The following is a 15979-nucleotide window of genomic DNA, read 5'->3' as shown; positions in this document are numbered from 1 at the left end:
ACCAGCAGGAGCAGGGAAGTGATCCTGCCCCTGTACTCGGCACTGGTGAGGCTGCACCTGGAATATTGTGTCCAGTTTTGGGCCCCTCGCTTTGAGAGATATTGAGCTCCTGGAGCGAGTCCAAAGAAGGGTGACTAAACTGGTCAAGGGGCTGGAAAATAAAACTTATGAGGAGCGGCTGAGGGAGTTGGGGCTGTTTAGCCTGGAGAAGAGGAGGCTGAGGGGAGACCTGATTACAGCCTACAAATACTTGGTGGGGAGGTAGGGGAGGGGCTCTTTACGTTAGTGATGGGTGATAGAACAAGAGGAAATGGATATAAGCTTAGTCAGGGGAGATTCAGGTTGGATGTTAGGAAGTATTTCTTCTCTCAAAGGGTTGTCAGCCACTGGAATAGGCTGCCCAGGGAGGTGGTTGAGTCCCCATCCCTGGATGTGTTTAAGAATAGGGTGGATGAACTACTTAGGGGTACGGTTTAATGGGAGATTAGGGACGGTTGGACTTGATGATCTCTAAGGTCTTTTCCAACCTGGAAATCTATGAAATCTATGAAAACATACGGCTTGTTTCTGGATCAAGGTGCGTATTCTCCATGTCTCTGACATAGGATATATTGATTGTTTCGTTTTTTACTTGGTTAGTTCCAATTACTTTGTGCTACCTGTTCAAGCTGAAAGAGGTAGTGAAGAAGCCAGGCTGTATTAAGCTCCACTTAACCCCCATTATGGCCCCATATACAGCTCTAGTCTTGGCTTTGTCATTCATAATCTAGTCATACATTTTCTCATTCTTTACCTTTCCCTCTTACCAGTAAAGACATAGTCTGTCTGTTGGGAGGGAACTGAAGTAGTGCTAGGTATGCCTTGCCCTTACATGCCCATGCTCTGAGACTGAAGGAAGCAGGACAAAGCACACTGCATGACAGGGTATGACAAAGGGAAAAAGTTATTTTGATTTCAAATGGTATGCATACATGTCAGTTGCATACTTCAGGTACTGCTAAGTTATCTTTGTTTCATCATTAAGGTAACTGTTAACTTTAAGAATGTATTTTCCCCTCCTGGAATTTGCTGACACATTGATTATGCCTCAGCCATCTCCTGGAATAAGCAACACAGGCATCTGTCCTAGAGGTAAACAGATGTCTTCAAAGCACTCTTTTGAATTGTTCCTGGAGCTGGTTCATTATGGATATTGGATGGAGACAGGAGACCTCTGAAAAATTATTATAGTTGTGTAATTAAAGACTAGCATAATACATATGCACAAAAGTGTAAAACGCAGGTATAATGCAGATTTTTGTATTTTCTCATTTTGTTTTAGTGTCTTGACTCTGCAGGGTTTTTTTTGCAAAGTTACTGTTTATTTGTTGTGTTTTTTTTTTAAATTGAACAGATTATAGACACTGTATTTTGTGACATTTTTGATTAGCCTTACAAGTACGATATTTAATGGTAGAAAGTTGAGACTCAACTTCAACTGGAGGTCTGTTTCACTCTGTGATCCTTTAAAAATCTGGTCCTGCATATGCATTTGTAATTTTTCACTATGCTTAACATACACACTTTGAGGAGGTCTATGTCATGGATGAATGTATAGGTAATAGCCAAGGGCTGGGATTTAAAGTTCTGGGACCTGTGTCTTCTCTAAGAGTTGTTATTACTAAGCTGGTTTTCTTTCTTTCAAGACTAGAGTATTGTAAGAATTGAAATATGCTGCCATATACACGAGAAGCTAACAAGAAAGGAGCTGCTATCTGTACACAGCAAAAGTACAGTCCGACATGGGCAGGCTGGACTTAACCATTTGCTAACTTACTGATGGCTGTGTAGCCAAAGGCACTGCCTTGTAGCTGGAGATTATGCTTTTATCCATAGTGTAGTTTATCTAAGTAGGTCTTAGGATCTTTGTCTTCTAGAGAAGATCCCAGCAGGTTTTCCAGACTTGCTGGATTTTGAAACTGCTTTTCCAAGTTTATTTTTCTTTGTCATTCTGAAGTTTGTATTTTGATTTCCATTCATGGTTCTAGTGCCAAAACTTCCTTGCAAAGTTCTCATGTGCTGCTGAGGACCTTTGTGAATTGTTTCTGCTGTTGGGATTGTTTGGCGTAGTTTAGTAGCCTGTGGAAAGAATTCAAAAGGCAAATCCGGGAGATGGAACAGTGTCAGTTCACAAAACCAGGAGAACCTGTTCATACTGAGAAATAAGGAGACATCAATCTGTGCATCTGTGTGCAGAAGCACCAGGCTTTTTGGAAGAAATTGCTGAATTTGGGAAATAATCTTCAAATCTGCTGAGTACAAATGAGTTACTACTGAAAGGAAAGCTACAAAGAAAAGTGGTAGTAGCCCTTTTACTTAGAAGCTAGAGTGTCAGCCCTGACTTGTTTGTTTTGTCACCCACACTACACAAATCTGTAGTTAGCATGCATTATACTTATGTGCATGCCACAACATACTTGTAAAAATCTGTTGTGTCTGAATTTCCTTCACTTGATTTAGCTTGCTCAAGTACTATAGGGGGAAGTGTTATAATTGCCTAGGTAGAGGGTTTTGATTAAATTGACCTTCCTATCTCCAATGTATGTCTAATTTAATCTTGAAAATATGTCGCAGGTTTGTACACCCTTTAAAAGGTTAGAAAGATCCTACATTCTAGCAAACCTATTCTGCATAGCCTTGCCTTTGATGCTACAATTTTTTTTTCTCACCTTTTTTTCACATGTGTCCATGTGCATAGCTACTTGGGAAGCTGTAGAACAAAGCAGGACCTCCCAGGGATTTGCTGCTATAGTAGTGTACTAAAATATAACATATATATGTTAATAAAGGACAATTAAATTCAGTCTGTAGGCTGTGTCCTCTTCTGAACTCACTCCTTCCAGCCTCTAAGACTGTAATCTCAGAAATGTTTAGAGCTGGAATAAACTGTCATTGTGGCAAAAGCAGCAGTCGTGCCCTTTTGCTGTCCTGCCAGTGCTGGTTTTGCCAGCTCAGCTCTGCTACAGCTGTATAGTAAACTGGCTGAGGGGACTGAACTGACTTGAAAATGCTTCTCCACTCCTATTTTAGGATATAAGCTGTATGTTACTTTCATATTTGTCTTCAGAAAGATGCCATAGTTCAGTACTGTAACACCTGACCTCCTTACATATTCACAGTATGTATATATAAAAGGTGTTTAAGAGAAACAAGTAGAAAAAGACAAGTAAAATTCTTGCTTTGATGGAATAATATGGATCCTATTTAATCAAGTTACTAATATATCACAAGAACGGATTTTTTTACATCCAAGTTACACTCTTTCTTTTCAATCTAGCCTTGTATTTCCTTTAAGAAAGTGAGTGTGAAATGAAACGAACTCTTCTCTCTTACTACATATTACCAAGCAGTGGATTGTTTTAGCCGAAGTAAAGTTTTCTATTAGGAGGATAAATTACCTCAGAGTTTTGGGGTGGGCTTTTTTCCATTTAGTTGGGGTTTTTTTGTGTCTGTATGTGTGTTTTTTTTGTTTGTTTTTCTGTATGTATTGATCCACTTGGATAGGTGAACAAGTACTCTTTTAAATACAGTATACAAATGTTGGCATCCTAAACAACTGTGGAAGACATGAAAATAATCAACAATGAAAACTGAAAATCAGTGAGCTCATTTGAACTTTAGTGCTTAGTATAGCTTCTAACAGAAATCAAGTATTATTCTTTAGACATCATGTTTGACTGCCAAAAAATGCTCAATAGATGAAATAAATGTGTGGAGAAAATAATGCTAGTTCACTTACAGAAAATACAAAATTAACATGTTAGAGAGGGGAAGTTGGATCTTTAGTGTAGAGTAGGCAGACTGTGGGAACATGAGATTTTTGGCAGTAGTGAGATCTGTATTTCAAAGCTTTCCGTAGCAGTAAATTTTTAATAACATGTATTTATTTGAATTCCAGAACAGGAGTATTAAAAGAAAGTTTAATTATATCAGAGAGCTCATTCTCTCCTTCAGTTTTATTTAAAGACAACCTAAGAAAAAGAGGGTTCAAGAGAAGTAATACTTATTAAGACAAAACTTGTGTTACATTTTCTATGGATACTGCTGCTTCTTGTCTGAGGATTTTAAATTTTATACTTTCAAGCAAGAAGATTATCTTGTAGTAACCAGCATGTGGAAAAAACATTGTTCCAGGAATTTTGAGGGCATATTGCAATGAAAGTTTCAGTTTGCACAGTAAGATGCTTTATTAATTGTAGCATAATATAGTGTACGAAGAAAAACTTTTATCTTTTACATACTTGTGCTTTACATTTTGTTAATGATACTGATGAGAATAAGAAAATGAATGTTTTTCAGAAACTGACTGCAAAGGGGACCATTCTATTATGCTGTCCCATTGCATATAGTACTCTAGATACATGGGCATGGGTAGATTGTTCCCTCTATGAGATTGTTCTTGAACTTTAAACTAGTTTTTTTAATAAGCTTGCTAAAGGTTGTTTGTGTTTTGTTTTATTTTTTTTCCCTTCTCTTCTACTTACTTAAAAAACAGAAGCTGAACTACAGTGAATTAAAACTGAGAGATTCTAACAATACAAACCAACCGTTGCTCAGGTTTTTGAATGCTCTAGTCTGAAAGTGATGCACATCCTATCTCCTTTTTGTTTTGTCTTTCATCTCCTGTAGTTTCCTTAAACCTGTGAGATTCATGTTAGACATTTGCACAGTTACTTGGTACTTTCTGGAACAAGTGTACCTGCTGGCATCTTGAGCACGGCTTGCTTCTGCTCTGATGTTAAGGGAGCACTGTGACAGAAGGTAGATGATGAAGCTGTAAAACAAAAATCTCTGAACTCTGAACAATTTCACTTCTCCAGTGTAAACATTAATATGGCTTTATGTCTAGGTTTTTATTTAAGTGATAATTTTTAGAATTAACTATTGTTTGTATATGTATTTTTAGAAGTATTAAAAAGCCTCTCTGCATAGCTGTACTGATGAAAACAGCCGTTGCAAAACACAGTTGCATTTTAACAACTGTAGGCTTATATTTATCAATTGTTTTTCATAATATAAAAAGTTCTGTCAAGAAGAAATGTAGAATGGGATGCTGGAGTCTTATAAAATAAGAAATGAACCTGTGTTAGAAAATTATTTTTTCTGTAACGGTCTTTCTTTCCTTTTTTTTTTTTCCTTCTAGGACCGGAATAGGCCCTATGACACTTTTAACTTGCACTCTTTGGAAAATTCCTTAATGGATATGATAAGGACTGATCATGAGCCTCTGAAAGGTAAACACTACCCTCCCAGTGGCCCACCAATGAGTTTCGCTGATATAATGTGGAGGAATCATTTTACAGGTTAGGAATATTCATATGTCCATGCTTGCTTGGTGTTTAAACAAAAATCAGCTTTTCAGTATTGCTATAAACTTTTTGCTAATGAATGAGTTGTCAGTTATGTAAAACTTCTGTTTTCCCATCTTAAGATAATCATCTCTGCTGTAGGAAGATAAGGTGAAATGTGTTTACATTTATTATTTATTACAGGTGCACAATCATAATATTATCTAACTGACATTTCCAAAACTTGGTTTTGTGTATCAGCAAGTTGCACAATTGGATCTCCTGTTGCAGTGACTTTGTTCAGAAAATGTGTAGTGCACCTGGAGTCTGGTTGTTATGGTCAACATCTTACTCAAAGTTAATACTATTATTTTTGGATCATCAGCTAGTATACAGGGTTCTAAAACAGCTACTGCATCAAGCTTACACTCCTCAGTTGTTTCAGGTTTCTTTTAAAAAATCGTATCTTAATTTGGATTTCAAATTGTTAGGAGCCAAAAGCTATTAGATGTTGTTAAGTGCTGGGAATGTTTTGATTATTTATGCTTCTACCAGGTGTAGAAACCATTTCTAATACTTAGCTGATACTGAATAGTGAAAGGTTGTGGCAGCATTTCAATGAATAAATATTCCTGATCGGCCTGCACACTCCTCTGTCTTAATCTTTCATGGATTGTTTAAAAATAGGTACACATAATTGCTCAAATGCATTCTTGCTGACTTTGAAGCTAATAGTAAGCCATATACAAAGGAAGTATTGAGCTAGAAACGATTTCCAAACTCTTAAAAACTCAGGACACTGGAACTGATAGAGAAGAAATTTACTTGGGTGTGGCACTTCCTATGCTAATGCTTATGCACATACTTTTCTGATGTCACAGCTGCCTCGTTTGCTCCTCTCCCTATTTATCCATTACGTGTGGAAAAAGATTTTTTTTCTTGGTCTAAGGTCTTGTGCCTTTTTCACCATCTTTCTGGGTACAGAGAATTTTTTACAACCATACCAAACTGGGTTCTGTACTCTCAGCTCTTTTAACTTGTGCTTTCCACTATTATCTTGAAATTTGCTGTGCTATAGCCTTCATGTGTCTTTAACCATAATTCAACTGTCTAAAATGACAAGAAATACTGTCTCATGCCTATTCTAGTCATAGTCCTCCAAAATAAGTGTTAACCTGAAAGTTATAAAAACAAGCTCAACAAAATGAAGATTTCTGCAGGATACACGTTTCATATGGCTAGTCTGAAAAATAAAAAAAAAAAAAAAAAAAAAAGAAATCCAAATTGTGAATAAGAAGATTTAAGTATTTGTTTTATCTTATTAAATGTATTACAAACTCCATGTTTTTTAAATCAGTATTTATTTGTATATATAAAAATTGAGACTAATTTTTTAAGGACTGAATTTCCATATGAACTTGAGCATGGAAAAAATGAGAAAGATTGGATTAGAAATTGTATTACTCTAGAAAAAAGCTTTAACATTGTATAAGTGCAATTTTGCTTATACTTTTATTATTGCATCTTTATAACCATTTAAAAATGTTTTTGATAGGAGTATTGGGACATAAAATAATAATGGGTACACATCTCTTATTCTTTTGTGTTGTTGGGTCGTTCTATCAAGGATAGTTTCCAATACTCAGCTGAGCTGGCCTATGTAAGTGTTGCAACTGGCATATTCCACAGCTGCACCTAAGTGTCATAACGCTATTTAATGTTGGTATGTTGCATGAGGTGGAAATGAAGGGTTCTACTAGGTTGGCAACTTCTACTAGGTTGTCAATTTATGTGAGAGACTGACTAGTTTAAATGGACATTTGAAAGCAGTAGGAACTGTTTCCTTTTGCTCAAACAGTAAAAACTAGAGACTTGGGTATTAATTGTAAAGTTTGAGTTGATCTTTTCCATTTGCCAGTGGGACTGTTAGCTCAACTTTTTGTCTGTCAAACATTTCTGACACCTGCTGGATGTGCTCTAACTATTTCATTTTTGTAGTCAGTGCTGCTCGCCTGTTTTGACCTTCCTGCCTTGTTGCTCAGCTCTTTTCCAGCTTCCTGTCCAGTAACAACTGGAGAAGTCTTGTTATTAATCTCCGTCTCTCCCTAGTTGTTTTTTTCTTTTTTTTTTTTCCCCCATTGATATATTTAATTCCCTGTCTTGCTTTCTTTTCCTCCTCCCTCCAGCTACAGGGCTTACTTTGCTGACCTCCAGCCTTGGCTCGACCTAGTGTGCGCTTTCCTCTACTCCTATTTTCACACTACGCAACATAAATGGCAATATTTGTAGGAGTGGCTGTTTCAGGATATGTTCATTCTCCCTTTCAAGAAGTGTTGTCTTCCTCTGTGTTACACAGATCTTTGTTACTATTTTAACTGAATCCTTTTCATAAAAATGTAACTATTTTTCTGCAAACATTGATCCACTTCTCGAATCACTTTCCTATTGCATTTTCATTGTTGCCTTTTCTGTGAAATTCGGTCTTGACTCTTCACCTCTGCCTCCAACTTTCTGTGCTTCCCCTACCAAGATGCAGAAGGTTTTCAACTGTTGTCCTTCTCTGCACCTTCCTCAGATTTCACTTAATCTTGTCCTCTAAACTCACTTGCTTTTTCCTTATTTGTTCCACTCTCTTCTAGCTCTCCCCCTTAAAGTAGCAGCACATTTTAGTCTGTAATCACCTTGAGAAAGTAAGTGATCGACTGCTTGCTTTTGCTTAAGTCATTGTCACGTTTTCATTTATTTTCAACTTGAAGCTTTCTGAATATATTGGTTCTGTACTTCAGCTTGGTTTTCCAGTTTCTCACAGACATACCTGTGTGAATGCCTCTTGTGTGAAATTTCATCTGCTCTTTCTGGAATTTTACTAACTTAACCAAATCTCAGGGCTACTTTTACCTCCTCTGTCTTTCATAGTAAATGTGGGTGCGTTTTTTCCCTTTAAGTCTTGCCTTCCTCTGGCGTCTGCAACTGTCCTCTCTTAGATTTTGTGCATCTTTTTCTTGTGTAGATAGAAAGTAAAACAACCACAAAAATCCTGGTTTAAAAAACAATCAAAGGAAAATAATGAAATGGCTTTTAATTGACATTTTAAATTGTTCACTTTTTCTTAAACGAACCTTGTTTTCTCAAACTAACAGTGCTTACATGTCAGTTGGCTTTATATTTACTATCCAAATTTTTAAACTGAAAGGGTGAAAAGATGACTACCAAAAGCCTCTGATTTTGAAAACACAGAAAGATTTGATTCTAGAAAAGCTATGCATGTCTTGGAGCCTCCAATGCGTGTTACAAAGCCAGTGCAGCTATTTCGGGATCATTTCAGCATGCTGTTGGCAACAAAGTCTTCTGCAAACGAGTATTTTAGAAGTACTGTCTGTATATATTCATTAATAAAATATTGCAGGCGGTTTATCTGAAGTTTGAAACTTTGCTTGGAACGTAGGCCTTCTTGCCATATGTGCCCCTTCATTCCAGCAGATACTTGAAACAAAAAGTAATTATCTTTGAAACAGAACAAGAGCTCTAGATTAGACTGTGGATAGGAGGGTTAACCGTATAAAAGATTCTGATACGAAGAACAAATTGAAGTGGTTCTGGGATATTTTCTCCTCATTTGGGAGTATGAGTTCCTCATGATCTGCATTGTTCAGTGGAGGTAGTGGAGAAGCTCAGGGGTGAGAAAGGAAGAATCTGTCCTCATGTTTGTAGTAGGTGAAGCTTCATACGTTCTCTGAATCTGAGATATGATCAGACTTTGTCCTGCAGGCTATGGAAATTGAGTTTATTTCAAGGTCACCAAAGCAGGTCACTTTTTTTGAAGCATGATCCACTTGGCCTTGAGAGGGCATGTGATTAAGTGACTTTTTCTGGGAGGTGTTCCTTTCAAGTGTGGAACAAGAGAAAAGCTGAAGGATTGTTAGCACAGCAGAAATCAACTGATCCTCAGTCTTGTAATACTGAATTACTTGTATTGCGCGAGTGCTAAGACAGTCTGATTGGCAGGCTAGCTTGGTGCTCTCAAGCTAGCAAAGCTAAGGTCACTTTTCTTTTTAAGTGTTTCTTGTCGTAAGAGAGATTTGATACCCAGCTCTGAGCTTTCTGAACTTCAATAAATTACCAGCTTATCCATCTATCTTCGTTTTGTCTCCAGTCCAGTCTTGGGAGAAGGTGTTCACAGTCAGCTCTTACTCCATTTCTGTATAAAACTGAATTCTTTTTCTCAGCTTTTCCTACCAAATAGGGGGTACCCTGCTGTGGGTTCCTGTCCTTCTGTCCTCATAGTCTGTGAACTTTACAAATTGTTCGCCGTTTTCGTGCTTTGAGATCTAAAGAATGTGAACTCATTAAAAAAGAAGTCTCATTTTCTTTTCCTCTAAGACAGTTAGGCAGACTTCCTTACCTGCTTTCTCTGCCATCAGGAGCAGCTTCAACATTTTCCTTCTATTTCAGTCAATACCCATAAACCCTTTTCTCCTTTCAAAAAGGAAGAAAAAAAGAGGAAAAAGTACAGCAAAGGAATTGTTAAGCTACTTCTAGTTAAAGATGAATTACTGTATATGGCCAATATGGTTGTTTCCTGTGACAGTCATAAGCAGCCTATATATGACAGAAGTGTGCAATATTTTTCCAAGATGCTTTTCCTGAACTGCTGTCTTATTTGTTTTCTGAGTTGTCGGTAAAATATATGATAAGCTGCAAAACCATGGGAGAGAGTTTAGCTTTACTGAGGGAAGGATATATTTGCACTATTTTGTAACCTGTTGGTATTTACATACTGTTTCTACCTAATGATGTAGGGTGAAACTGAATTATCAGAATAGCTATGGGTAGATGCTGCTTATTACTGACTCAAACATTTCTTTCCTACATCAAAGTGTCTCCTGCCTATGGTGTAATATGTCACTGTTGCAATATGTTTATCTGTGTCAAACTATTGCATTACAACACAAACAGAGCCATTCTGATCTACAAAAAATATTTTGATCAGTAGTAACTAGCAGCTGCCTTTGTTCTATTTTAAAATAATTAAATAAAATATTTCAGCTGTGTTAGATCGTATGCTATCCACATGTGCTACTGACAGGTCATGAAACTGAATCAAAATATGAAATTGAGGAGAGAAATCATGTCCCTTTATTTTAAATTTACTGTTAGAGTAGATAACTCTTAATATCTGGGTTTTATTCTAAATCAGAGTGGAAACAAACTTTGTGAAATCCCCAAATAACAAAAATTCAGATGTTTTTTATAAAGTACCAGTGTGACACATCTTCAAGTACAAGTATTTGGTGAGAATACATGTACAAGGACAATGTCAAGAGTTGGTTTTATTAAAACTAACTTCAATGGATATCATACTGTAGAAGGATACATAAAATATGTGCTGATTACATCATAATGTTTCAGTACAGTGTACATGCTCCCTGACTATCTTAGCGTTTGTTGTTCTGAGATTGTTTGATACTTTCAGTACAAATGTACAACAGTTCAGAGGTAGAAACAGCATCGGTGGGGAAGCTTTTTACTTGATTTTCAATACTTAATATGAATGACGCCCATATATTTGCACGACAGAAAACTGAAGTTATTGGGGTTTTACTGTTGTAAAGACTGTATCAGGTCATATGAAAACTAAGTAAAATTTAAGATTTAAGTTGACATTTAACTTAACTGTGTTGTTTATGAAGTTTGACAGTAGCGTTTGAAGACTATGTGCAACTTAGACAATATTGTAATGCATCTAGAATGGACCTTTACTTTTCCATCTTGATCTTCAGTTAACTCAAATGCATGCCACCAGATTTTGTTTGGCTCTGATCGTTCATAAGCTTTTTGTAAGCAAAGCAGTAAGTTTGCCACATGACCTGAGAAAAGTGAAGGTGAATGGATCATATTTGTTTTTGCAGTCAGCAGCTGAACACAAAGGTCGTGCAAACAGAGCAAATGTTGTCATCTCAGTTCTAGAAATGGTGCCACCCAGTTAAAGCTTTTTGCGACACTTTCCTTATAAAAAAGTGCACTGTAACAGCGTTTCTCAAAATCTTGATGCTCATCAGACATCTTTCTGTAAATGCACGTGAAAACCGGAGCGAGCAGACAGATGTGTTTGCATATCTATTTGTGTGTAAAATTAGGCCACCAAGCTAATCCTTTTAAAGGAAACATACTCTGCTTCCTTTCATTTTGAAACTGCTTATTTTAGAAAATCCTCTTTAATTTTTTTCTCAGTACAGAATATGACCATTAAATGGTTCATATTTCTTAAAATAAGTGCTTTCTTCAATGATCTTGTAGTATGATCATACTTCCTAATTTGCTGCCGGCATCCAGCATGCCCTTATCTTTGATCTGCTGAATCTATTTTGGGTGGGATTGGTGGAGTTTTTTTCATTTGCTTTGTTTAGTTTGAGGAACAAAGATACAGATATAATTTTTTCTTTCTGTTTATTTCTATTTTTTCACTGTACTATTGAAGACTGGCCTCACAGAGACCCAAAGCTCTTTCATTTTTTTTTCCCTCCTTCAGTTCTCTACAGTTTTGAGAGTTTCGTATATTTTAGCAGAGATGGCTAATGGAAAAGTCTGCTTACATATTGGTTTATTTTATTCCTCTCGAACTCGCCAATAAGAATACTGATATTGCTCTTTTGAGTACAGCTTTAGAACTACATATAGAATGGGTGTATGTGTACATATACTTATCTGCCCCCTACAAGTAAAACCACATTTCTTTTAATGTTCATCAGGTCTTGCTTTTAGAGTGCTAATATTTTGAAAACTGTTTTCAAGCTAAAAATGTTTGCACTACTTAAATATATGCAAGACCTGTGTGTTTTATTGGAGCAATGTAATTTACTTATGAAGAGATTTCCTTGTAATGTATATGCTGTTATATGTTATAGGTTGCTTTCTCTGTTGATGGCATATATTTGTTTAGTCAGTGATGGGAAGAAGTTAGTATCAGCAAGCTTTATTACTAATACTCAGAGCTGATAGTTCACATTCTGTTCACATTGCCACAATGTGTATCTGTACAGTAAAAATATATACATGTAAACACAGTAATAGTTCTTCATATTTCCCATCTGACAAACAATGGTATTTTTGTTCTGCTGAGTATGTTAATGTGTAAAAGATATGTAAGTCTCAAGTAGGTGTTTAAATTATGGGTGTGAACAAATGGCAGATAGGCTTAAAAAAGGAAGTTTTTTGAGAAACCCAGGAAACTTCTTCAGGGAGTTACCTTTTATTTTTATAATTCTTTACACAGACCATTGCTTACACAGCTCTTTTGAAATAATTTTGGGCATGTGTGTTGAGTTAGTGTAGGATCGGTTTTGGGTGTCTGTATTTTTGGGCGAAGAGGAGAGAGACTCGTCTGAGGTCTAGTCAGGTAAAAATGATGAAAATTCTTCTCTATAAACACATGCTTCATGCTTTTTGGCCTTTCGTGAATCATGGAGCAAAGACTCATAGTTGAACTGGGGTATGGATGGGGGTGTGTGGGGGGGAGTGTTAGGTTGTGGTGTGAGCTAGACCGCTGAATGCATATGGGTCAATCTTGTTTCATATGTTTGTGGGAATGCTAGTCTTTGATTTTTTTTTTTTTTTTACTTTTCTGTGTCTAAACTTTGCTCTACCTCACTTGCTACCTGTCCGCCCAAGTAACTACTGCTGTTTTGTAATGCTTTTTGTTGGCTTCAACCTTGAAATCATTTGGTAGAAGAGATAAGAATGATAAAGGAGGTATTATTACTAAGGAAGTGTAGCAGACCTAGTCCTGTTGCCAGTTTCATTTGACCTTGCCACACAAGTCTCTAGTCATAACTTGTAATTGATACCAACAATGATCTTAAGAACTATGTGAGAGGAAGTTCTTGTTCCCAATAAGTTCAGGACAGGCCAAAAGCAGGCCAGCTTTGCTATTTTCTAGCAAATCTTATGCCAAATACGAATTGCTGAATTGATATAAGTGGACAATCTTGGTGAAAGCCATGAGGTATAACAGTGTAAGAAGTTTTATTCAATATATAACCAACAAACATTGTTTCTTGGAACGTTGCTTGTAACATGAAAATGATGGGAATAGGTAACTGTAATCGTAAAACGTCCTTCACTGAGTTGAGTGTTCGTGTCCACAAGCTGACTAGGATTTCACCAGTTCAAAAACCATAGAGCACTTAGGAAGACAAAATGAATAAAAAGAGAAAATGATTTCAGCAATCTCTTAAAGCAAAACCAGTAGTTACAGATCTGGAATTGGTTAATCACTGGTGTTTGTTTCAGACGTGGGAAAATAATGATAATACTAGCACATATATACAAAGATGAAATCAAAGATCGGTTTTACACTTAGTTGTAAACAGATTACTTATAGCGGCTTTCCAGTACCTGAAGGGGGCCTACAAGAAAGCTGGAGAGGGACTTTTTACAAGGGTGTGTAGTGATAGGACAAGGGGCAATGGATTTAAACTGAAAGAGGGGAAATTTCGATTAGATATAAGGAAGAAATTTTTTACATTGAGGGTGGTGAGGCAGTGGAACAGGTTGCCCAGAGAAGTTGTGGATGTCCCATCCCTGGAAGTGTTCAAGGCCAGGTTGGATGAGGCTTTGGGCAACCTGGTGTAGTGGAGGATTTCTCTGCCCATGGCAGGGGAGTTGGAACTAGATGATTTTTAAGGTCCCTTCCAACCCTAACCATTCTACGATTCTATTATACTCATAGGCTTCAGTATCTGCTGAAAATAATGGATTGTAAAATTGAAGTTAAGGAGACCACTATAGGCAAGCCTGGCGTCAGATAATGTCAAAAAACTGCAATAGTGGTAAAGCTGTGCCTAATATCCAGGTTTGTTATTTGTGGAACAACATTCTGTCTCAAAACTGTTCATGTAACTTGAAATTATCTAGACAAATGAAAAAAATCAGATTATCTATTTGTGAAAGATTTAATATTCGTATGTGAGAAGGGTATACTTCCTTAAGTTATTGGAAAGATTTCAGAACTGTTTCAAAATCATTACTCTCTTCTACAAAGAATGAGGTGAAGTTAAATTCCGTTTAACATCATCATAACTACATAATCATAACAACATAATACAGAAGAGAAGATACACACACTTGAGATATGCTCTAAGAAGGAATCAGGCTCTCTGCCGTGACAAGTATATCGGACATACAGCAGAGCACTTAGGCAGTCGAGCCAAAAAAGTCTCTCCAAATGCTATTAGGAGAGAGTGTTTAAGGAATTTAATGACATAAGATATGCAAAAGAGCAGCCTGGGCTATACAAGAATCATTAAACTCTCGTTTATACTCTGAGATGTTTAAAGAGCAAGAAGTATGCAACTGAATTATTATGTTTTTTTAATTAGAAATTGAAAAGACATACATAAAAGAGTGATTATTGTTGCAGCCTAACTACAGTAATATAAGTGCGTGTTATAAAAGCACATGATTGAAAATATACTTGGTAGATAGTTATGAAACCAAGACAGGCAAACTGAAAATGGCAGATGTACGCTGAATACAAGTACTGGGGATGTTGTTACTGGAAGGGTTCCTATTTATGACTTCAGTGAACTGCTGGAGTCCATGGCTTCTGTGCTCTGACTTCTCTGTGTTTCAGCTTACTGCACTTAAGGTTCTTGAAAAGTAGAAATTTTATCCAGAGATTTCATTTTAAAGCTGTAATTAGAAATATGTGCTTATAAGCACATAGACTTCATAAAGATCCAGGTAGCTTTTCTTAAAATAGATTGTTTTCTGATAGTAATTTCTGAGTTTAGCCTAAAAAGTACATATTCTTAATGACATGTCACAGTTTTACATTGCACCTTTAAATGAATAGATTTATAATTTCCTATTTGTGCACTCTTCTTGTGCCTTAGATAATTATGCAGTTTCATAATCTGCGTATGGCCTCTTTTTTCAATTGAATAATTTGCTTTGAACAGCAAGATATTAAAATGTTGTAGCTAACATGAAAGGCTATATAATTATTGGTAACTAATTTTCTTATGATTGGTGCATTACCAGTCTATTTTGAATGCTTTTAATACAGGTGTGTTTTGCAGGTATTCTGTTAATTTGTTTCCATAGAATTGCACTAGGGGACCTCTGAAGATGCACAGAATTATCCCACACTGTTGCTTAGCTCAGTGTGAGAACGTGTCCTTCTGCTTGTGCTGCTCTGTATTTCTGCTCCTCTTGAAAGATAGCTGACAAGAACTGTTTAAAAATAGCAGGCCAAGGGCAGGTGACAAAATGTCATGCAAGCAGCACCTGGTCCAGCGACAGCCTGGAGGGAGGAAAAAAACAAACCCAGATGTCACAGATATGATTCTATTTCTGAAGCTGGTCAAACAGCAGAATTTCAGCTTCAGCAAAGGAACAGAGAAGGGCCCATCCAAGCATTATGCATTCAAATTTTACTCTAGTTTTTCTCATAGTGGTTCCCTTTTTTTCTGTTAAAAGTCTACAAGTATAGATTATTGCATACACCTTGTCTCTTTACAAGTAATGCCTGTAACCTCGCACTCGATAATATGCTGTTAAGGAAAAGGGGATTAATGTCAATCTGGCAAAATTTCTGAAATATTTTAGCACAAGCTTATACTAACTGAAATAATGGCAGCTTTAATGTTTCT

The 15979-nt window shown here is 36.6% G+C and overlaps 1 protein-coding gene across 6 annotated transcripts in view; it reads left to right on the top strand.

Annotated features, from left to right (window-relative positions):
• CPEB3 (cytoplasmic polyadenylation element binding protein 3) overlaps positions 1–15979 on the top strand; it is a 93063-nt gene that overhangs the window by 27308 nt on the left and 49776 nt on the right. For 4 of the 6 annotated variants that reach the window (XM_086616272.1, XM_086616270.1, XM_086616274.1 and 1 more), the window contains one exon: positions 5183–5342. In XM_086616272.1, the coding sequence (XP_086472398.1) occupies positions 5183–5342 (160 nt within the window). The remainder of the gene's footprint in view (positions 1–5182; positions 5343–15979) is intronic. The other 2 variants (XM_086616276.1, XM_086616275.1) reach the window with 1 other exon arrangement.

This window comes from Tauraco erythrolophus, chromosome 9 (genome assembly GCF_009769465.1).
Source record: "Tauraco erythrolophus isolate bTauEry1 chromosome 9, bTauEry1.pri, whole genome shotgun sequence".
NCBI classification, from domain to species: domain Eukaryota; kingdom Metazoa; phylum Chordata; class Aves; order Musophagiformes; family Musophagidae; genus Tauraco; species Tauraco erythrolophus.
The sequence above is the reverse complement of the archived record's forward strand: the minus strand, read 5'-3'. Positions and strand labels throughout refer to the sequence as shown.